The 21,760-nt window shown below is 51.1% G+C and overlaps 1 protein-coding gene across 2 annotated transcripts; it reads right to left on the reverse strand.

Moving 5' to 3' along the window:
• Positions 1 to 885: 885 nt before the first annotated feature.
• FKBP5 (FKBP prolyl isomerase 5) lies at positions 886 to 21,341 on the reverse strand. 2 transcript variants are annotated; one of them, XM_053963993.1, is made up of 12 exons: positions 21,245 to 21,341; positions 14,915 to 14,990; positions 12,354 to 12,471; positions 11,254 to 11,398; positions 10,893 to 11,035; positions 9,903 to 10,017; positions 6,615 to 6,771; positions 6,087 to 6,177; positions 5,221 to 5,304; positions 4,611 to 4,796; positions 3,578 to 3,817; positions 886 to 1,743 (listed from the first exon to the last, which is right to left on the reverse strand). In XM_053963993.1, exons 2-12 carry the CDS (start codon positions 14,923 to 14,925, stop codon positions 1,636 to 1,638), a joined length of 1,398 nt encoding a protein of 465 aa, XP_053819968.1. In that variant the 5' UTR covers positions 14,926 to 14,990; positions 21,245 to 21,341; the 3' UTR covers positions 886 to 1,635. The 2 variants fall into 2 exon arrangements, with proteins under 2 accessions (XP_053819968.1, XP_053819969.1); XM_053963994.1 differs by having other exon boundaries at positions 21,164 to 21,251.
• Positions 21,342 to 21,760: the final 419 nt, after the last annotated feature.

Below are 21,760 nucleotides of genomic sequence, written 5' to 3' on the forward strand. Positions count from 1 at the left end.
TCTCGCAGGAGCCTCCAGGGAGATGCATCCCAGAGTGGAAGAAAACCCAAGAGCTGAGTGAGCAGCTGGAGCAGCCACGGGGATGCTGTGCCACTCCTGCAGGTGGGAAAACAGACAGGCTTGAGAAATGATGCCTCAGGTACCACCTGATGGGACTAGAGAAGAGGAATTTTAACCAAATCTGGCTTAGTCTGCCAAGATTGTGGAAGGAGGTATAAAAGAGGGATGGGCAGTCCTAATACCCCATTGTCCCAGCCTTCTGTTCTCTCCCCACCCTCGGTCAAGGGGCACAAATGACTCCTCCACCCACTCAGCTCCCAAAATAATGCACTAGGGATGGGGGGAAAAGCATAAGGATAAACCTCCCAGGCTGGAAAAACAGCTGAGATCCCTGAAGAGCGTCCCCCAGCCAGGCATTTCCAAAGCATGGATTGCTGGCCCTTCACTGGCTCTCCAGAGAACAATGGCACTGATAAAAAGGGGCAGCACCAGCTCTTGGAGACACCAATAATTCCAGACACACAAAAAAGTGCTGGGGCATCTCCCCCCATGAGGAGTACCCACCCACCCTCCCCACAGCCACCCCATCTGCTCAGCAGGATCCAGAGAAAAAGTACTATTTTTTTTTTTTTCCTTTTTCTTTCAGTTGTTTATTTTCAAGCTCCAAAAGGGGTATTATTATAGAGACAGGAAAAATAACAACTGGAAAGCTGTTCTCATGGCGTAGTGACAGTGTCCCTTGAGGATGGACAGGGCTGATGGCTGAGGAGGCAGCAGCAGCTCTGGTGCAGGGACACGATGCACCTGGGACCCCCTCACCATGGGAAAGCTGCTCAGTGACAAACCCATGGCACCAGCTCAGGCCCAGCCACTTGCTTTCTGAACCACGTGTCAACCTGCTCTTTTATTTTCCCCACATACAGATCCCAGTAAAAGCAATAAAACTCCCATTTAAAGCTGGGAGCCAAGGGATGGGGTGCAGGCCTGTGGGCTGAGCACCTGCAAAGCTGGACAGGCTTTTGCTCTCTAAAGAAACAGGAACCAGCTCCTTCAGAAGGTAAAATCTGTGCGTGCCCCCCTCCCCAAACAGTGCTTTAAAGACCCAGGGGCTGCAGCAGAGGCCATGTGGGTTCTCATCCTGCCTCTGCCCCGCAACCTTTGGCCACAGGCAAGGAGTCAGCAGGAGACAAAGCCAATCCCTGCCCCGGGGGCTGCGCTGGGACAGCCAGAGGCAGCACTGCAGTGTACAAGGAGCATGTCCCACATCCCAGCTCCTCTCAGAGGGTGCTGTGCTGAGAGTGGACACAAAGCCCAGGGAGCTGGAACAAGCTGTCTACGGAAACCTCCCAGGAGCCAAGCGTTTTAATTTATCATTATAATATTTTTTTTTTCTTTTCCCTGCTGTTTAAATGGTGTTTGTTCCACGTGCAGTGGTCCCACGGTGTCCTGCCGCTCCTGCTCTGCCCCCAGGGCAGTGGGACGGGGTCGCTTTTCTTTGCGAGGTGCTTTTGGCTTCCACGATCACACAAACTGTAACAAGCTTTACAAGAAAACACTGGCAAGTCCCAAGGTTTGGCAGCAACCTTTTTCAGTGTGGGCCGAGGGCAGGAGGCTATCCCATCCCCTCCTCCTCCATCATACGTGTCCTTCAGCCTCTTCACCTTCAGCACCAGGAGCTTTCGGTCCTTTTCCACACGCCGCCTTCTCCGCTGTTTTTTCCACACCAGTTTTGCTGGCTGCTTCCTGCCAAACAGCAAATAAAACACACTGAGCTGGAAACGGGAGAGGGAAGGGGCAGGCAAGTGACAGGGATGCTGGGAATAGGCTCAGGCAGTCCAGCCTGGAAGGGCAGAGGTAAAATTGCCCCCCACAACTGCCCCATGCCCATTGAGCAGTGCAGCTCCCACCACTGGGTGCTGTTTCCTTGACTCAGTGGCTGGTAGAGGTTAAAGCTCACCAGCTCAGGCAGCTCTTGGGGAAGGTGTGGGACCCCTGGGAATGATGTGACCCACCTCACCAGAAGTGAGGATGGATGGATGGATGGATGGATGGATGGATGGATGGATGGATGGATGGATGATGGATGATGGATGGATGATGGATGGATGATGGATGGATGATGGATGATGGATGGATGATGGATGGATGATGGATGATGGATGGATGATGGATGGATGATGGATGATGGATGGATGATGGATGGATGGATGGATGGATGGATGGATGGATGGATGGATGGATGGATGATGGATGGATCCATGGATGATGGATGGATGGATGATGGATGGATGGATGGATGGATGGATGATGGATGGATGGATGATGGATGATGGATGGATGGATCCATGGATGATGGATGGATGGATGCATGGATGATGGATGGATGGATGATGGATGGATGATGGATGGATGGATGATGGATGGATGGATGATGATGGATGGATGGATGGATGGATGATGGATGGATGGATGGATGATGGATGGATGGATGGATGGATGGATGATGGATGGATGGATGATGATGGATGGATGATGGATGGATGATGGATGGATGGATGATGGATGGATGGATGGATGATGGATGGATGGATGGATGATGGATGGATGATGGATGGATGGATGGATGATGGATGGATGATGATGGATGGATGATGGATGGATGGATCCATGGATGGATGGATGGATGGATGATGGATGGATGGATGGATGGATGGATGGATGGATGGATGGATGGATGATGGATGGATGGATGATGGATGGATGAGGAGGTAAGGCAGCAGTGTCAGAGTGGAGATACAGGACTGAGCCGTGGGTGCAGCCCATCAAGGGGGTGTAGGAGAGGAGCACTCAGGCACAGGGAAGCCTTATGCCTGCTCCAGCAGTGACTGTGCCCATCACAGCTGGCCACACAAGCCAAGCACAGTGCCATCAGCTGGCCAGGCTGGCCCTGCTCCTAGCCCAAGCCAGTTGCCCCCAGCATGCTGCTCCCCAGGGGCTGCACGAGTCACTTAATCCACAGCCTCAACCTCCAGACAGTGCTTCAGAAGAGATCATACTAAAAATGACCCATGCAGATGGCTTGCAAAGCTGTGTCCTCTCTCATTACAGTACAGCAGGTTTTGTTCAGTGGAATTTTGGATGAGAGCCTGTTCTGAGACAGTGATCTCTCTGCCTGAGCAGAGGAGCAGGTATTGCCTTACCAGCTTCAGGAAATCCACACTATCATGTCTCAAAATACTCCTGCCAGAGATGGAATGATACTTCATTTCACTTGTGACAGGAGTTCATCAACAGTCACTAGCTGGGAGCAGCCAACTTAAACACCAATGCCAGCCCTGTTATCAGCCCCTCTGAACTCACACTGCAAATGCTTTTATTGATGATTGAGCACCTGATGGCACCCTCTGCATAAGAGACACCAAGAAGTAAAACACTTCTTCCCACTGCAGCAGGCTCTATCCCTCTGTCCTCCATCCTGACCTATAATTTAATTTGGTTGAACCCATCTCTTCTCATCACAAACCTGTCGAGCATCCCTCAGCGCAACCCTGGATGGCCAAAAACGAGCAACACTCACCTTTGCATCCCTCTCTGCAAACTTTGTGAACATGTTGGCGTAGATCCTCCGGTCCCGCTCGTTGTGCTCCTTCGTTTTCTTCTGGCACACAGAGATCTGGCACTTGGCTGCTTTGTTCTGTGGGTTCACTTCCAGCACTTTTTGAAAGTCACATTTGGCCAGCTCGAACTCGTTCATCAATAACCTGGCTTCACCCCTCCTGTACAAGCCCTTCTCATTGTCCTGGTCCAACCCCAGAGCCTGGAAGCACACACAGGTCTCTGTTAACATCTCAGAGACCTCCCAAGAGATCCCCTACAGTCAAAGCCTCAATAAATCTGCCAAAATTAGGACAAGGTGGCTTCAAATCTCCAGAGCACTTGCATCTTGTTCAGCAAAAATTGCCTCATCTCCTTTAGCAGCTGGGAGATCATTAATATAGTTTTATTATCTCTCCTTGCTTAAAATACCCCTGAGTGTGGCAGGGGTATTCCTTCTTATACAAAAAGAAATTTTAAAAACTCCACCAAACTCCCAATGAGAACATGCAGGAGAAGAGGATGCTTCATCCTCCAGGCTCATGCTGATGCCTTAGGACTTTAGCTTTTATATTTTTCATATATTTGTAATCCTGTAGTTTTTTAGTGTCTAACCCTAAACTCCATACACAGTGTGAGCTGCTGTTCTCCCATTTTGGGCAGACACAACAATTCCTCTCCAGGCCTGGAATCAAGGACACCTCATTGCCTCAGGCTCCCAGAGATGGAAACAAAAGTGAGTTGGGGGGAGCAAACTTGGGGTAAATTACTTCATTACCTGAAGCTGTAATTGGAAGATTAACCCCCAATATACAAATGGACCAAACTTACAAAAAGTGTGAAAACCCATGACCCATTGTCCATTTTTTTAGGGGTGTAGCCCCTAAATGTACCTCAAGGCCCTTCAATAAAATACCTGCTTTTTATTCCCTTAATTTTGCCTGGCCCCTGTTTTTAGGTAGCCCATAAAGGTATGAGTTTCTGGTGACCCAGGGGTGGCATCAGTGCACCCCTACCTTGTCACAGCACTCGACAGCCTTGGCGTACTCTCGCAGCTTCAGGTAGCACATGGCCAGGTTGAGGAAGGCAGCCAGCAGGAAGGAGTCAGAGGCTTTAGACTCCTTCTCAGACAAGCCATACTCCATTTCCAGCCAGGACACAATCTTCCCGTACTGGATCACTGCCTGCAGGTACTTGCCTTCCTGAAAGGAGCAAAAAGAGGCTCAGTCTGCCCCTGGAATGTCCCGTGAGCAGGTGACAAGTGTCATGTGGGGTGTTCAATAAATACAGGAAAGGAGGAGGATCCCAGCTCCTACAGAACCAGCAGGTTTGGGAAAAGCTGAGTCAGAACAGCGGGGAGCTGGGAAGGGGAATGCAAAGCCCCTCAGCACTGGCCCTGGCCTGGGAAGGGTTTGATCTGCTGTCCTGCTCTGCAGGGAGCACACAGCCCAGGCAAGGCTGGGAAAGGATGAGATATCTCAGGGAGCAGCAAGGAGTGAGAAAAAGGCAGAGGGAGGGCAGGACTCGCCTTCCCCAGCCCTGTCTGGGGGCACATCTGGCACTGATGGCTGCCAAATTCAGTCCCAGCTCCCCTCCTCTGCCTCTGCCACCCCCAAGTTCACAAACCTTGAAGTACATCGTGCCCTTCTCCTTGACCACAGCTGCCTGCTCCAGCTTCTCCTTGGTGTCCATCTCCCACGACTCCTTGGCCTGCAAAGGAACACTTGGAGCACTCCCAGTGGAGCAGAGCAGCCTCCCCTGCCCCAGCAGGACCGTGCCACTCTCTGGGACAGCGTGGTCACACTCAGGGCTCATCAGGGCTGTACCACAGAGCCTGGAGACAGGTCCTGCTCCTGCTTTGGCCAGGGCGATGGCACAGGCAGGGGACCCATCCAGGGATGTGCAAATCCCATGAGCTTCTCCTGCATCCCATCCCCAGCCTTCTCATGGGCACAGCCAAGGGCTGGCTGCATGGACCAGCTTTTATCTGTGCAGTCCAGGGGGGAAAAAAAAAAAAGTGGAAAAAAGGAGAAAAAAGGGAAAGAAACTAAAAAGAAAAGAGGAAAAAAAAGAGGAAAAAGGAGAAAAAAAGCAGAAAAATTAGAAAAGGAGAAAAAAAGTAGAAAAAAGGAAAAATGAGGAGAAAAGAGGAGAAAAGAAGAGAAAAATGGAGGAAAAAAGGAGAAAAAAGGAGGAGGAAAAAAGAAAAAGAAGAGGGGGAAAAAAGAGGAAGAATTAAAAATAATATTAAAATAAAAAAGAAAGTACAAAAGGACAAGGTTAGGAACAAATAAGACACCCAGCCTTGGACCTCAGCCACAAGAATAAAACAAACCAACAGAGAAGAACAAATTAAGAACACGAAGCTCCTCGGTGACGTCTCCACTTCAGCAGGGGTTGGGCTGCAGCCACGCCAGGGACAAAGGCTGGAGGCTACACAGGCCCTGACATTCCTGCAAGCCGGGGAGGGACAGGAGCACCTCTGCCCTCACCTTCTCAAAGCTCTTCAGGGTCACCTCGTACACCAGCTCCGCGTTCCCCTGGATGCCGTACTTGGGCTTCCCAGCCTCGCCAAAGCCGTACCTGCAGGGCAGGGGGAGGCACTCAGAGAAAGGGGAGAATCCTTTTTTTCAGCAGAGCTTGCCCATAAATGCACACCCAGGTTGCCACCCGCAGCTTTCTAAACATTTTGGGGACAGGGCGATGTTACTCTCCGTGAGCAAAGGTTGGGAATCATCCCTTCTGGCTGCATCAAACCCATCTTTTTACACAGGCTTCTCTCCAGCCCTGGTCATTTCCAGGGAGACATTTTTATCTCAGACTGTGGACTTGGCTAAAGCCCTTTCACCTGTTTATTTTAAAGCATTTCAATATTCCTGTCTACATGCCACTGGTCACCCCTGCTGTTCCTGCTGGTGTCCTCTGAGACTCTCCTGGAGAGCCCTGTTTGCAGGATCACCATCTTCCACAAGGGCTGGAGGCTGAGACCCACTCAGCAGCCCTGTGGAGATGCTCCTTACCGTGGGCTGAGGTAGAGGATGCAGTGCTCTCCCCTCTGCATCTTCTCCAGGGCCTTGTCAATGCCGATGGGGATGTCGTGGTCCTCCCCCTCGCCCACGACGAATTTCACATCCTTGCAGTCGAACCTGCGGCCGCCACAGAATCCCTCCAGGTGAACTGCAGAGGGGCAAGAAGGGCAGGATGGCACCCAGAACCACCCAAACCTTGGAGAAAGGTGGGCTCCAACGTGACTTAGAAAGCGTTTTATAAAGCAGCTCTCCCAAAAGTCAGCAGAGCCTGGAAGAGGGAAGACCCAGAGCTGGGGGCAGCCTGGAGAAGAGGGATGGGGAGGGCTTGGGAGCACTGCTGAAAAGCAAGGCAGGCATATCTCGTCTAAGCAAGGACCAAACAACAGATAAACATCGTGACTAATATGTTCCCCTCGTACTCAAGTGCACGAGTCAAGTCTTACTGGAACTGGATATTGCTCCTGGCACGGCGCCAGGCAGAGTTTATCACGGTGATTACAAATCTTCTATACTGTGCTATACTGCCTTGACTCCTGCCTCGAAAACAAGGCCGTGTTCTCCTGACTCTGAGAACTCAAAGTACAAGATAAACTTTTTTATTTTTAATCTTCAACCAGGAGCCGTGCTGTTCCAGCCCCAGACGCTGGCAGAAGCGCAGGCAGAGCGGACACGGGGTACCTGGCACACTCACCACCTGGCACCCCTGGCTGGCTTTCCACAGCAAGATTATTCTTTATTTATTCAAACCTGAAGACGTTCCAGGCTTTGGGGACGCTTTTACAACCTTTGCATTCTGCTTGCAGGGTAAAAGGCATACACACACGTGCAGGCAGGCATCAAGTAAAAGCAATTTCGCAAGGAACTCCTACATATTGTTGGGGGGGAAAAAAACCCAAAACAAACAACAACAAAAAAAAGCTTTGTAAGAGCAAAATTTCACAACTGTTCTTAAAGGCTTTGCAGCCTGCAAAGACATGAGTTTTACCTTTGTTTGAGGGGAACAGAATGCAACCTGAGATGCTGCAGGGCACTGAGCATGCTGCTGTGGTGGCAGGTGAGGGGCAGGACAAGCTGGGTACCAGGAACAGCCGTGAGGCTCTGGGCTCTGCACAGGAGAGCTGCAGCCTGGGCTGAAGGAAACCTGTGTCCATCCCCTGCCCTGGGACCCACAGAAGTCCTTAGGATGAGAGGCATGGACCAAGGCAGACCTGGCAGCCCCCATTCCAAGGGCAGGTCCAGCTGCCCTAAGAGAACCCAAGGATGGGTTCCTCACTGCAGGGGCAGGACGCCAGGCTCTGCCTTCTCACCCCACTCTTGCCACCAAAGCCATGCTGGGACACAAGCAGAGGATGCTCAGGTGCTTGCCAGCTCCCTGGGACACATCCTGCATCCATCACTGGTGCACAGTGACCACGGCAGTCAGGCTGCTGTGAGCTCATCCAGCTTGGGATGAGGACAAAAAGCAAATCCAGCTCCTCCAGGGACAAGCTCTGCTTTTGCACTACCCAAAACCAAGCTGGCAGGTTTTTTAGGCACAGAAAATGTGGAAAATTCTGCCTAAAATGCAGGTAACCCAGCCACCCCATAGCACCGTGCATGTCCCTGCACCTTCCTGGCGAGCACAGATCCATAATCCCTGACCCCAAAAGCAGCACTACAGCTCCCCCGGGTCCCACATCCCCTGCCGTGATGGGAAGCTCCACTTTAAAACAGGATGCACAAGGGGATGTTGTGATCCTTCCTTCCAAGGATAGTTCTGCTCTGTTTTAATTGCACAGAAAATACACCGAGCACAGGGGGGGAATGCTCGGGTTTCCAGGAGTGGGTCAGCTGGTTCAGCTGCTCTTGGATTACAGAGAAAAAAAAAGTCACTGAAGGAACATCACTCCGGTTGCAGCTCTGACTTATTGTTCTCTCAGTGCCTGCAGCGATTTTGTTTTTGAAGAGCTGAGAACAGAGTGTACTGAGTGCGGCTGGCACACGAACTTGATGTGCTGACAGCAATTTGTACTCAGATTAAAAACGGAGAAGGAGGAGGGGTGTGGGGGGAAAGGATGTAACAAAAGCTGGAATGCCAGATTTCAACTGCAGCACAGGTTTTAGGGACCAGAACTGGGATTTAGGGTCTGTAAAACTTAAAGCCTATAAAAACCCGGAGGTACTTGCTCCTGGACGAGTGATTTATTCCAGCTTAATTCCAGCATCTCCCAAACTACACAGCTGAGGTAAACCTGCCCCAGGGTGGACTGCTGTGTCCCCACAGCTGCTGTGCCACCCCCAGCACAGTGATCACCGCTCAGACAGCAGAATTTGAGTCAAAAATCTCATTTTTCCCTAAAGGAGAGTCTCGTTAGAAGAACTAGCCACTTAAAGCTGTGAGCTTTGTAAGCTCTAACAGATCAGATTCAATTTTTCAGTTGATAAAGGGATTTTAGGATCTTTGTGAACAGCAGCTCTGGAATTAAGAAATGAAAGTAAATGTCTCCCATATGGAGCGAGCCCAGTGTGTGTGTCTGAGCAGCTCCTATGAAGGAAAAAATCCCAAACCCCAGTCTGCCCTCCCCTGTCCAGCCCCATGAAATGTCTGCTCCAGAAATGGGACCAGAAGAGGGAGAGCCCAATGGGATGTGAGCTCCCCATCCTCCCGTGGCAGCTGAGACCACCCCAGCCTCAGCAAACCCCTTGTAATAATTTCCTTCCCCTCACCATCAGCAGCCCCGTGGCCATAAGGGAAGGAAAAAGCCCCATTCTGTAAGAAATGTGATGAGACCCCCCCCAAAAATACCATCAACATTGGAATGAGGAGGCCAGAAAAACTGCTGAGTGTCCAAAATACTCAGCAAGTGTTGAGGGAGGAAGGGCTGGCAACTGATGCTTTGGAGGCAAGGCAGAGCCAGGGGTTTTTGGCTGATCCCAGAGCACCCTGAACACTGCACTGGGATGCAGAAGGGCTGGGGGAGACAACAGAGCCCTGAAACCCCACGGGGGTTTGCTTCTTCCATCCTCCCCCCAGCCACTGCCTGAGCAGCTCCAGGGTTTTCCTGGGCTGCTGGTTTTCCAGCCAGCCCTGCAGGGCAGCAGCTCTGGCAGAGCCACCACAGGGGCTGGCCAGGGAAGAGCTCAGAGGAGCACCCCCAGCTGCTCTCCATCCCATCTGGGATGGATGTCACTGCATCCCACCAGCCACCTTCAGCCTGTGCACTGCCAGCAGCTCCTCGCCAGGGATCAGCTCAGCACAGGCTGATCCCTGCACTTGTCCCACAAGGGACCAGCACTCACTCTCCACGGTAGCACCTTCATTAGGGTTGGAGTAACCTTCTCCCTTCCTCTTGATCCTCCGGATTATTCCTCCATCCTCAAACAAGTCCTCGCCTTTGAAGTCGAGCAGCTCGACCTAAAAAAATAATAAAGTGGGCAGAGCACAGGGAAGGGGAAAGGAGAAGAGAACAACAACAGAGAGCCACAAAGCAGCAGTCCATCCCCTGGCTGGAGAACCAAGCCAGCGAATTCTCCATTCAGCTGACGAGCAGAAGTTGCCCATAAAAGCCAGATCCAAACCACAGCATAATACATGTGATTTATTAGAAACTGGGACTCATCCAGTACCTGAAGCATAACACAAAGGAACAGCAAAAATAAGTTTATTGAACCTGTAAGGGTGCAACACAGCTGCTGCTGGAAGATGCTGTGAAAGTCCCCCAGTGTGGGCAGGAGCTTCCCCATCATCCTCTGATGGGACCAGCTCTGACCCTCAGCTTAATCCACACTCGACTTGGAAGGCCTGAGCCTTGATTTAGGACAGACTCCCTCCTTCTTCTGTGTCCCAATGAGCCCTGCCCAGGGAGCCCTCTGTGCCAAAATCTTAACTTTCCTACCACCCCTCAGCACTAATGGTTTTTTAGCACCTGGAGGCATTTCCCAGCTGCTTTCTCCTTCCCATGTGCATGTTGAAACCAGGAATCTGCCCACTCCCCGCCCCAGCTCCAGGACTCTCCTAAGCTGGAGTTTCAGTCCCAGCCTTCCAGCTCAGACACACATTTCTGAGAAAGCCCTGGCAGCAGTTCCTGGAGCAGAGGGACACGTTTCAGGAATCCAAGCTGGGTTTTTGGTTTTTTTTTTTTGGTGGATTTTTTTTGTTGTTTGGGCTTTGTTGTTTTTTTTTTTTTTATTATTGTTATTAATTTTTAAATGTTTATTTCTGAGCTGGCTGGCAAGGCAGAAAGGGAGCGAGCTTGCTCATCCACACACCAGCTCACCAGCATTACTTGCCTCAAAAAAGAGGGTGGCATTGGAGGGGATTTTGGGGGCACTGCCAGCAGAGCCGTACGCGTACTCGGGTTTGCAGAGCAAGTAGCAGATCTCTCCCTTCTTCATGGTGGCCACCCCGATGTCCCACGCCTTGATTACCTGACCTAGGGGAAAGGCAGATGTCAGGCAGGAGGGAGCAGCCAGCAAGCCAGGAACAAACCCAGGCTGGGTGCAGCAAGGGATGCACCCGAAAAAGCCCCGCACTCACAAGAGACTTAAGGCAGGGCTGACGCTGTCCTGCAACAGGATCAGCTGATCCCCCTGCCCCAGGGTGATCCCACCCTCCACCATCCCAGGGATGGACACCCCTGGACCAGCTCACCCTTGCCCAGGCTGAAGATGAAGGGCTCGTTCCGATCGCGGCTGGAGTCAAACTTCTTCCCGTTGGCCAGTTTCCCTTTGTAGTGCACATAAACCTTGTCTCCAATCATGGGACACTCATCCTCACTCCCAGGTCTCTTAATGATCTGAGAGAGAGAAACCACCCATGAGCTGGGGCCATTGGACAGGAAAATGCATTGGACAGCAGTATATGCATGTATACATATATATATTTTTTTTTTTTTTATTTAAATGCCTGTGTGTATCTCCCTCCCCTCCATATGCATATGGAGGGGAGGGAGATACACACAGGCATTTAAATAATAATAATAATAAAAAAAAAATATATATATACACACATGCATATACACCCCAGTGCTGCCCTAAATAACAGGAGGCAGCTATTCAGTTTGCCCATCATCAGCTCCTAAAAACAAATCTCAAAGTGGAGCCACAGCAGTGGAGCTGGACTGGGCTGGGAGCAGAGACCAGCCCATACTGGGTGGATAAACACCATGGTTGCAAACCTGCAGTGAGTGCAGCTCCACTCACTCTCTGTCCGTGCACATTTTACTCACAGGGGTGTGTCAGTTCACTACTCACTCCTTGTCAACACTTTTTTCTGAACGCTGCAGCCGGGAACAAGCAGTTCTCAAGCTGAGGATGGAGCAGGGGAGGATGCTATTCTTGGAGGAAAGGTCCTATTCAAGTGGAGAAGTGTAAGTGCTGAGGAGCAGAACTACCCAGAAACGGCCCTGAATATGAAAAAGGGGCTGTGGAGCAGACTGGATGACCTCAGTAATGTGCTCTTTCTAATGTTTGTGAGTCACACACAGAAATGCTTTGTGGATTTACAGCTAATAATCTGATTAGGAACACAATAGCAGTGAAATTAATGGAGCAGCCTGGGCCCACCAGCCTCAACCACCACTGCACTCTCCTTTACTCCAAGCAGTGCTCATCCTCTTTACCTTGGAAATGAAAGAACTCAATCCTTCAGCCCTGGAGCTGTGAGCCTGAGGGCTGGGGATGCAGCCCAGCGAGGTGACCGTGCACCCCAGAGTGCAGGAAGGCAGGACACTCTTGGCAGATCCCCCTTACCTTCAGAACCCCTCGGTCCTTGGATGGTGTGATGTCCTCCCCACGCTCGGCCAGAGCTGCTGCCTGCACCTCCCCTTCACTCTTGGTGGCCTCATCAGTGGTCATGGTCTCCTTGGACCTGGGGGGGACACAGCACACACCCTGTCAGCCTGGCAGGACCACGGGGGGGGGGGGTGGAAGAGGAAAGGGTTTGTCACCCTGCATGGAAAGACAAGGCACAAGCAAGCATTTCCCCCAGAAATTAAAGCAAGCCCAACACCAAAAGAATCCCAGCTATTTGGGTGGATAAAGAGAAAATTCACAGCAATCTAAGGAACTGGAGGGGTTTTGGGCAAACTGCTGGAGCACTGCGCTCCCAAATGTCACCACATAAGCAGCCAAGGTGCCAGAAAAGCCACGTTTTCCATCGAACACAGACTTTTTCCAATGGTTCCTGGTGAAAAAAAGAATTGCCTACAGTTTCAAAAACATATTTCCTGATGATTTCCTTCAGACCATGGGGCTATTTTGGTAGCTGCACTGCTGGGCGACACATCATCAAGGAAACATGTGACGGGGAATTAGAAAGCGATGGGTTTTTTAAGACATAAACCAGATCTATTAAAGCCACTGTAATTGTGAAACTTTCCCAAAGTCTTCAGCATGGAAGCTGATGCTAACCAGCAGGAGAAATCATTCATTTGGGGGATTCAAAAAGAGCAAAGAGAGGATGTTTGCAGCTCCAAGGAGAGATAAGTCGAGCTGCAAGAAGAATTGCTTTCCTCGCACCCGGGTGGAAAGGGAAGGACTGGAGCCCAGCCCCCCCCAGCACAGGAAGCCACTGAGACACAAAGAGCCCTGAAATGGAAGAAGCAAAGAGAAAAATAAGGGAACTACTTGTTGCAAGGCTCAATTATCACAGTGTTTTGGGTGATATTTAATGGGATTCTGCTCCCTTTCCTCTGCGCTGCTGGGGTTTCAGAGGGGAACATCTTTAAAAAAAAGCATTTAAAAAGTGAAGCAGCACGTGGTGGGACCCATTATCTCACAGGTATTTATTGGAAAACGTGCCATGGGTTACTTTGGAAGAAACGTTTGATGATGTGAGTGGTGAAGCACTGGTTACCCAAAAGGGTGATGGATGCCCCACTCCTGGGAACATTTGGGTGAGTTTGGACACAGCCCTGAGCAACCTGGTCTAGTCTAGCTGGACTAGATGACCTTTAAAGTTTCCCTCCAATGCAAACCACTCCCTGATTCAATGATTTGGGTGCTGGGATGGTCTGCAAGCCACCACAGCCCTCCTCTTGGAGAGGAGTGAGGAGGAGGTGGTGCCCATCCGAGCACGGGCTTGGCATCAGCACCGTGCGCCAGCTCAGGGCTTCCCTGCACAGACCCCGTGCAGCACCAGGGACACATCACCCAAAACCCACCCATAAGTTCCAGGAGAAGCCCAAAAAAGCAGGGAAGCTTGCCCAAGAATCACCACCTCGTGGGGACAGACCCTCCCCAGGTCCACCAAGCAGCCACCGCTGGGATGCAGGAGACGGACAGGGAGGTGCTGGCTCCGGCCTGCCGGTTGCTAAATCCCACCAAGAGACATCTAAAAATACACCCTACGCATCCTTCTCATTATTTTTCTACGTAAGCAATTAGAGGAGTCATCCAGGGAAGCTGGCCAAGGCGGGCGGGAGGGGAGCCGCTCTGCGTCAGCAGCAGTGGGAGGGAAGGAGCCCACAAGACCCAGCTCTATTAAGATGTGGCCCACGTTATGAAAGAGCTCACGACTCCTCCGTCCAGCAAAAACAGCTCCAACTAGGTTAGGGAAAAGAGTGCACTGCTCCCACTTATCTCCCATTTGGAGCGACAGGAGGAGGCTGGCCAGGGGCCAAAATCCCAATTCATTTGAAACAAACGGTTGTAGGGCAAAAAAAAAAAAAATTCCCTGAGGTTTAAATAGTGAGCAGGCAGGGATGTCACTGAGCACAGCAAGCTTGCTGGTGGTGTCAGAGCCTGAATCTTCTTGTTTGTATACTCTGGATACAGGGAGGGCATTAATTAATTAATTAATTACTCTGTGCAAAAGCCCCTGGGTGTTTCTGACACCCCAAGCAGATCCTGCTTTCCTGTTGCTGCTACTACCCACAAGATTCATGTTGTAAGTCTGCAAATGAAGCCAGGATAAACCATCCTCCCTCCTCTCAACATCCACACTGCTCATTTCCCTGCGATATAAACACGGATGGCTCGGAGAAGCACAGAAATAAATAAAAACAAGCCTTTTAATTTTACAATTCCCTCTCCACACAGGTGTTGCTGTCTCCCAACACTGAGGAATAGGTGAAAATTCAGAGGGGAGAATGGGATGCAGATGTCTGACCCTGGGCTGAGGACAGACAGGTATCACACATGCTAGGGTTTCACCAACCACACGATCCCCAGCCACGTTTCCTAGAAATCGGCATACCGGGAATTTGCCAGCTCCAAATGGAAACTTCATGTTGCAGATCCCTCCTGGAGGCTCAGAGGAGGGGAAAGGGATGGGGAAGAGCAGGGCTGGGCAGGGTTTTGAGGGCTCTCACCTTGCCACCATGCAATTGTTGCAGAAGCTTTGAAGGTGCAGGGAGAGTCCAGGTTAGAGACGCAGCGGGGCAATACCTGGTAAGAAGAGAGGGGAGGGACAAAAAGAAAAAAAAGATGAAAAAAACACATATTCTTTTTTATTCTAAAACAGGATTTCAGAAGAAGAAGGGAGAACAGAGCAGTTTTGAGCCACAGATCATGCTCCACCATGTCAGAGTTGGGTGATGAAGACTACGGCCAAAACCTGTTTTGACTCGCTGTTTCCACAAAACAGCATCTTACCATCAGCTTAAAAAAAAAATAAATCAAGGCTATATCCAGTCCAACTGTTTCACTGGGATGAAAATTAATGGGATGAAAAAATAAGAGTTGGCTGCTCTGGGGTTTGTTTTTTTTTTTTAAGACCCACTTAGCACAAAGCACTTTCACTTCCACGGCACCACAACAGCCCTAAAAGCTTCAGATTGCAACACAGGAGGGAGTTTCTTGAAAATGCAAAGGTCAGGCTTAAAAAAAAAAAAACCCAACAAATCTGAAAGCACAGCAGGGGGATGTGGGGCCCTGGATCCTGGTGACCATCATCCCAGATCCCAGTAGCACAGGGCTGCACAGGGCTGCACACGCATCCTGCAGCCCCAGCACAGACTGATAACGAGGAATAACCCAATTAGTGCAGCAGCTGACTCTCTCCACTGACCCACAGTGGGTTGCTTCCCCTTCCATCACAAGAACTGCTTTTTTCCTAATAAAATCCCTTCTTGCTGAGCAAGCTGTGCCTGTGCAGCAGGAGAGGGAAGAGCAGAGCAGTGATTTCTCCTGGATGAGGGGGCTTTAAGACACCTCAGGGCCAGCGTGCTGAGCAGAGACCAAGGAAGGCGATGGTAATCAGTTAAAACTGGGATTTCTAACAAAATATGACCTTCCTAGGATGGACAAGCAGCTCCACATAATCCTCAGCTGCATCCCAACACATAAGGACACACCTAGACATTGAGTTCTCACATTCATACGTCTCAGTTAATTAATATTTTTTCTTTTGGTTTTTTTTGGGGGGTGGGTTTTGTTGGTTTTTTTTTTTTTCTAATCCTGGCCACTTGACTTTCTCCCTCTCCTTCAAAATAAACAGGGAAGCCATAAAATTGAAACTCCTGTTCACCAGCTAAGATCTCCCGTGATCAATTTACTTCCTAAAGTAGCCTGCACGTTGTGCAAGAGGCCAACACCCCGGCGGGCCAGCCACGGCAACTTCTGCTCAAACAAAGAACCAAAATGCAAACAGAGCTGCTGGGATTGCCCAGCACCCTGAGAAACCCCCATGGCACCCAGGGTGAGTCCCTGGTCTCCTGTGTCCATGGCCAGTCCCCGCGCCAGGGCGAACACCGTGGGGACCCTGGCACCCAACAGTGGCACCCACGCCGTGGGGACACTTCGGAGAGGGATGCAGCCCCCAGGCACCTCCCAGGGACCAGGAGGTATCTGCCTGTTACCAGAAAAGCAGCAGCAGGGGAGGGTTTTAAAACAATTAAGAGGATAAAGAAGTGAAAAAGAAAACTACTGCATGCAGCTCAGTTAAATACAGCAGGGGATGCTCCCATCACACTGGCTTCATCATTCTGCCTAGCTCATATTTTTAAGCTTCTGAAACGGTTTTATTTAAGGTTCAGGTCATAACTAATTGATTTTTTTCCTTAAATACGTGGAATAAGAGGCTGTTCCTCAGCTGCTGCAAGAGGAACAAGTGAGCAGGATGGGTCACTAACCCTGCCAGAATAAATATCTCAGGCAAAAGCAAGATGGGCTCAGTGTCTCTGCATCCCCTGGAGTGAGGTGAACAGGCCCGTGCCAGCAACACACAAAAGACTTGCAGAGAGGAGTGGTTTTATCCCCCCAGTTCACAATATAAACCCATTAAAAATAATCTGGTTCTTCTGCTGGTTTTCTAGCAAGGAAATGGTCGCTTGGTTTTCCCAGGTCGCTTCAAAATAAAATAAAATAAAATAAAATAAAATAAAATAAAATAAAATAAAATAAAAAATAAATCAGAGGGATAAAGCTCCTCTGAACTCCCCTGTGAGCAGCCTGTGGTCCATCTCCTCCAGAGTGGGTAGCCAGAGACACAACACCCTCCACTTTCATGCCAAAGGGAATTAAGAAAATTAAAAGCAGCATTTTCTTTTCTCCTCCCTTATTTTGAAGGATAAACTTATACCAGGGAAAACAAAATCCACAGACATTTATGGGTAGCTGCTGTCCCCAGGGGAGAAGGTGCCAGGGGCAGGGTGAGGCTGAGGATTCTACACAGGGATGCTCTGCAGCTCCTTTCCTACCTGCCCCCAAAGCCACCCCTGGCCCCAGCAAGGATTTCAGTGCTTCCACCACAAAAATCACAGCAAGCCTCTGCCACAAGAGCAGATCCTCAAAACTCTGGAAAAACCAGGAATGCCCAAAGTGTTTGCTCTGCATCAGCAGGGAGAGGCAGCAGCCTGCACCCATCCTGCTCCTGAGGGGCTGACACAGCTTTTGATGATGGCTAAAATGAAATCATCAAGGAAATGTAGTAAAAATGAGTGTATAAAGAGCTGCTCCACACCAGCCTGAGCTTCTTGGGAGATGCCTGGCAGGGAGGCCAAGCACCCTAACAAGCTCAGATCTGTAATACATAGACATGAAACAGTGGGGAATGCAACCTCCCAAAGCTTTCATAAATTGGGATTATGTAACTGGACAGGGAAAAAAAATAATAATATAGCCAAGCAGGTTATATAAACCATCTGTAAAATGTGAGAAAGTACTTGACATCCCACTACCCACTCCTTGGCACCCTCTCACTGGGTTTTCTGCCACCAAAAATGAGCAGGGTCCTTTCAGTCGTGTCTTCTCCTCTGGTCAAAACAACCAGGGACAACAGACCAGAGGCTTTTTGGAATTAAATATTCCACCTCTGGCTGCTAAATGTGAAGTTTCCCTCCCCGTACAGCACACCAAGTGAAGTCCAAGCCCTCCACAGGCGACTCAGAGCAGCCTCCTGGCAGCAGCTACACCAGAGCTGAGCAAATTGAGTTTCAAGTGACAGCTTGGGGGGGGACTAAAATAAATACAAAATGGGAATAAACAAGAAACTCCTTGTTTGCCAATTCTGTTTTAATTTAGCCTTTTCTCCGGAGTAAATGTGGCAATTAAACTTGGATTTATCAAAATATTTGTTTGTTTTTGTTTGTTTCTGATCTGCTCGCAACAGATTTGGGGTTTTCTCCAAGCACCTTGCAGGCAGGTGAGCCCTGGCAGTGGGAATGCTGTGTTTGATGGTTTGTCCCCACACACGAGGGCTCAGCAGCACCTGGAGCATCCCAGAGCTGAATGCCCAGAGGGGAATCCCCAGCTCAGCATCCAGCACTGCCAGCAGCAGCCCTGGCACCCAGAAATAACTCAGCACCCAAGAGCATCTGCACCAGGGGCCTACAAATGCCAAATTATTTTGGGCAAGCGGCAATTCCCAGTGAAGCACCAGCCTGCTCTGGTGCCAAGTGAGGAGTTCTTGGAGAAGCACCACGAGGGGACAAACTGCAGGAGGGGACTGGGGTGGCACTGCCATCGCTGGGGACGCTGTGAGGAGCAGCAGGGGCAGAGGACACCACGGCTTTGGGGACAGTGCCAGCACAGGAGTGGGGACAGGCTCTGACACACACACGTGCACAGGCACACACGGGTGTGCATCACCTGGGGTGGGGAGGGAGGCTGGCTCCCACCCCGGGCTCCCTTTTTGGGATGGTGTCACGTGCCAGGAATGATGCTCTTGGCCAGGCAGTGCCTCCCAGGGCTCGTTTTATTCAGTGGTTAAATTTAATGTAAATCAGAAAGTTCTTGCAATGAGAATATTTTTCCCATCTGAGGACAATACTGCTATTTACAAAGATGGGACACTGCAGGTAGAAGATGATTTAACTGCAGTCCCTCACAGTCCTGACTCTTCACTTCTGACAGTTACTTTACTACTATTTTCCTAATTTTCCACTCGCTTGCAAAATCAGAAATCCTTACTAATCACAATTACTAGTTATGGAAAAAGCCTGTCAGCTCCATGACAAACCAGTTACATGAACAACTTGTACATTAGAGCACTCGTGGCCACTTCTTAACACCCACAGGCACAGAGCATTAAAATAAAATCCTTGCTAAGTAATATCTATTTCCCTGTTATGTGCACAAGATCAGTAGGAGCTTCACAGCTCCCTCAAGGGGCTGCAGCAACTTTATATAAATTCATGTAACCGAGAGTGACTATAAAATAAAATTGATATAAAATAGTATAAAATGAGAAATAACTGAGGACAAACTATTTTTCAGACCATTTACAAAATATTTTTCCCCTGAGCCAGTCTGGGAGCTGTAGCCAGCCCAAGGAGGTCTTGGTGCTGACCATCTCAGACCTTCCAGCAAACTTTCTCCTTCTGCAAGCAGGTAATTAATTAAAACACACGTAACTACACTGCAGTGATGTTCCTGAGGGATGCACTTTGCTTTTTACTCAGGAGTTGTCCTTATTTTTTGGCTTGTCCCAGCTGGAAGGTGCTCAGCATGACTGAAGTGTGTGCTGGGCAAACACAGCCTTGGGAAGATGAGGTTATTTGCATTTATTTAAAAACAAACAAACAAACAAAAAAGCCCCCCAAAAAACCCAAACAAACAAGGGAAGATAATTGCATGAGCAATTATCCTAGCAGACATCTCTGTTCTGAGCAGGATGGGCACCACTGGACCTCTCTATCCCCCAGAGCCACCAGCGAGGCCACGTGCTATCACCTCTCCCTGTGCATTTCAGCAGAGGACAAAACTTCTTCACGACTCCCCAGAAATCTGCTGGGGATTTCTTTCCATGCCACCACAGATTTTCCCCAGCACAAAGCCCACCTGCACCACCCAAACCCTGCAAAAAGTCCTCAGCACCCCTGGCTGCCGTGAGCACCCAGCCCCATCACAGCCTTGCCTTGTCCTCCTGCACCCCTCAGGGTGCTGCCATCACCCCTCAGGCTGGGGATGAGGACCAGAAAACCCACCCAGGACCCCTCCACCCCACCCCTGTGCTGGGAAACTCCAGCTCCAGCTGGATTCCTGCTTAGCCCCACACTCCTGGTGAACCCCCTTGGAGGTCGTGGACATTGCTCCCGCTCTGCCAGGGATGTTTCTGTCCCCTCCCCAGCAATTCTGCCCCATTCCCAGAGTACCAGGCTGGAAATACAGCCCAAGTATCTCTGAGTTGCAGCACTGCCACCCAAATGAAACCCACAGCACCTTTGGAAAGACAGACCATAAAAGCCAGATACAGGCTCTGCCAGACCTTTTTAATGATTTTCTTCTCCCCAGCCCTTCAACAAGACAGGGGAGGAGGGAGGCAGCTTGCTCGTGTTTTAAAGGAAGCAGCAATTTGTGCTTTCAACTTTTTTTTTTTAACTTTTAATGCCAGTTCCCAGGTTGGCTTTGATATCCCAGTGATGTCCTCAAATCCACCTCAAGTTTTACAGCTCCTTAGGGTGAGACACTATTTAAACTCTATCTTTAAAGCCATAAAGTGTCAGCTCCCGGTTTTTTTTTTTTTTTTTTTTCTCCATTATATTTTATTTTTAAGCGTACTTTTATTATTTGCACCGGTGGGGACAGAATTTCGGTGCAGCGTTGGAGCCTCGGCTGGAAGCTGCAGCCTGGGGACACACCGATGACAGACAGATCTCCTACGAGTTCCTACAGCCCATTGTGTAAAATACAGTTTCCTGGGAAGAGCAAGCTCACTCGAACGTGCATTTCAAAAACAGAAGCTCTGGAAGAGTTTTTATGCCCGGAGAGGAGGGGGAAATCGCAGAAACTTTTTTTTTTTTAAATCACATTTACCTTGTGCAACCACTTCTACCCGCTGCCAAAGGCTGTGTATAGCGATGCACGCGCCCTGCGGGGTCTCTCTGGTTAAAAGAAACGCTCCGGATGCGCCCGGGAGCCTCGGATGGGGAGGGGGAGCGGGGCAAGCAGAAATCCCCTCCGGGAGCGGCGGCAGCAGCCCGGGATGTGCCGGAGCATCCCCGGCGCCGCCCGGGCACCGCTGCGGGAAACTCCTCCCGGCATCCCGGGGGGCTCCGTGGGGCACAAACCTCGCTCCTGTCCTCACCCCGCGGACGCCGCCGTCCCCTTCCCCAGCGCCCCCGCCCCACTCGGGACGCCGCTGTCCCCCGCAGGTCCCCAACGCTCACGCAGCCCCTCACCCAGAGCAGCGCGGCGGCCCCGCGCAGGGTGCCGCAGGACGGCAGAGCGGCTCGCAGCGCTCCCCGGCCCGCGGGTCCCACCTGTCGCCGTGGCTGTCGCCGCTGTCGCCGTGGCTGTCGCCGCTGTCGCCGCTGTCGCCGCTGTCGCCGCCGCCCGGCTCCGAGCGGCCCCCGAGCCCGCCCGGCCGGGCCGCCCCGCCCCGCGCCCCGCGCCCCGCCCCGCCCGCGTCTCATTGGCTGCGCCGCCTGCCCGTCTGTGATTCCCACCTTCCTATTGGCGGCGGCGGCGGCGATATGCAAATCAGAGCGCTGTGCCCGCGCACTCGCCCCGGTGGCACCGGCGGGGCCGGGCGGGAGCGGGGACAGGGGACGGGGGACGGGGGACAGGGGACAGGGGACGGGGGACGGGGGACAGGGGACAGGGGACGGGGGACAGGGGACGGGGGACAGCCCGGTCCGGGGAAGGAGCAGGGACAGGGGACAGGGGACAGGGGACAGGGGACAGGGGACGGGGGACAGCCCGGTCCGGGGAAGGAGCAGGGACAGGGGACAGGGGACAGGGGACAGGGGACGGGGGACGGGGGACAGCCCGGTCCG

The sequence above is a fragment of the Vidua chalybeata genome, chromosome 24 (assembly GCF_026979565.1).
Source record: "Vidua chalybeata isolate OUT-0048 chromosome 24, bVidCha1 merged haplotype, whole genome shotgun sequence".
Lineage (NCBI taxonomy): Eukaryota > Metazoa > Chordata > Aves > Passeriformes > Viduidae > Vidua > Vidua chalybeata.

What these genes read in the sequence shown, in the direction of transcription:
- FKBP5 (XM_053963993.1), bottom strand. An exon ending in ATCCTCTACCTCAGCCCACG is followed by an intron (nt 6,178 to 6,614) that starts GTAAGGAGCATC and finishes CCTGCCCTGCAG; the next exon opens with GTACGGCTTTGGCGAGGCTG. An exon ending in AGGGCACGATGTACTTCAAG is followed by an intron (nt 4,797 to 5,220) that starts GTTTGTGAACTT and finishes TGCTCCTTTCAG; the next exon opens with GAAGGCAAGTACCTGCAGGC.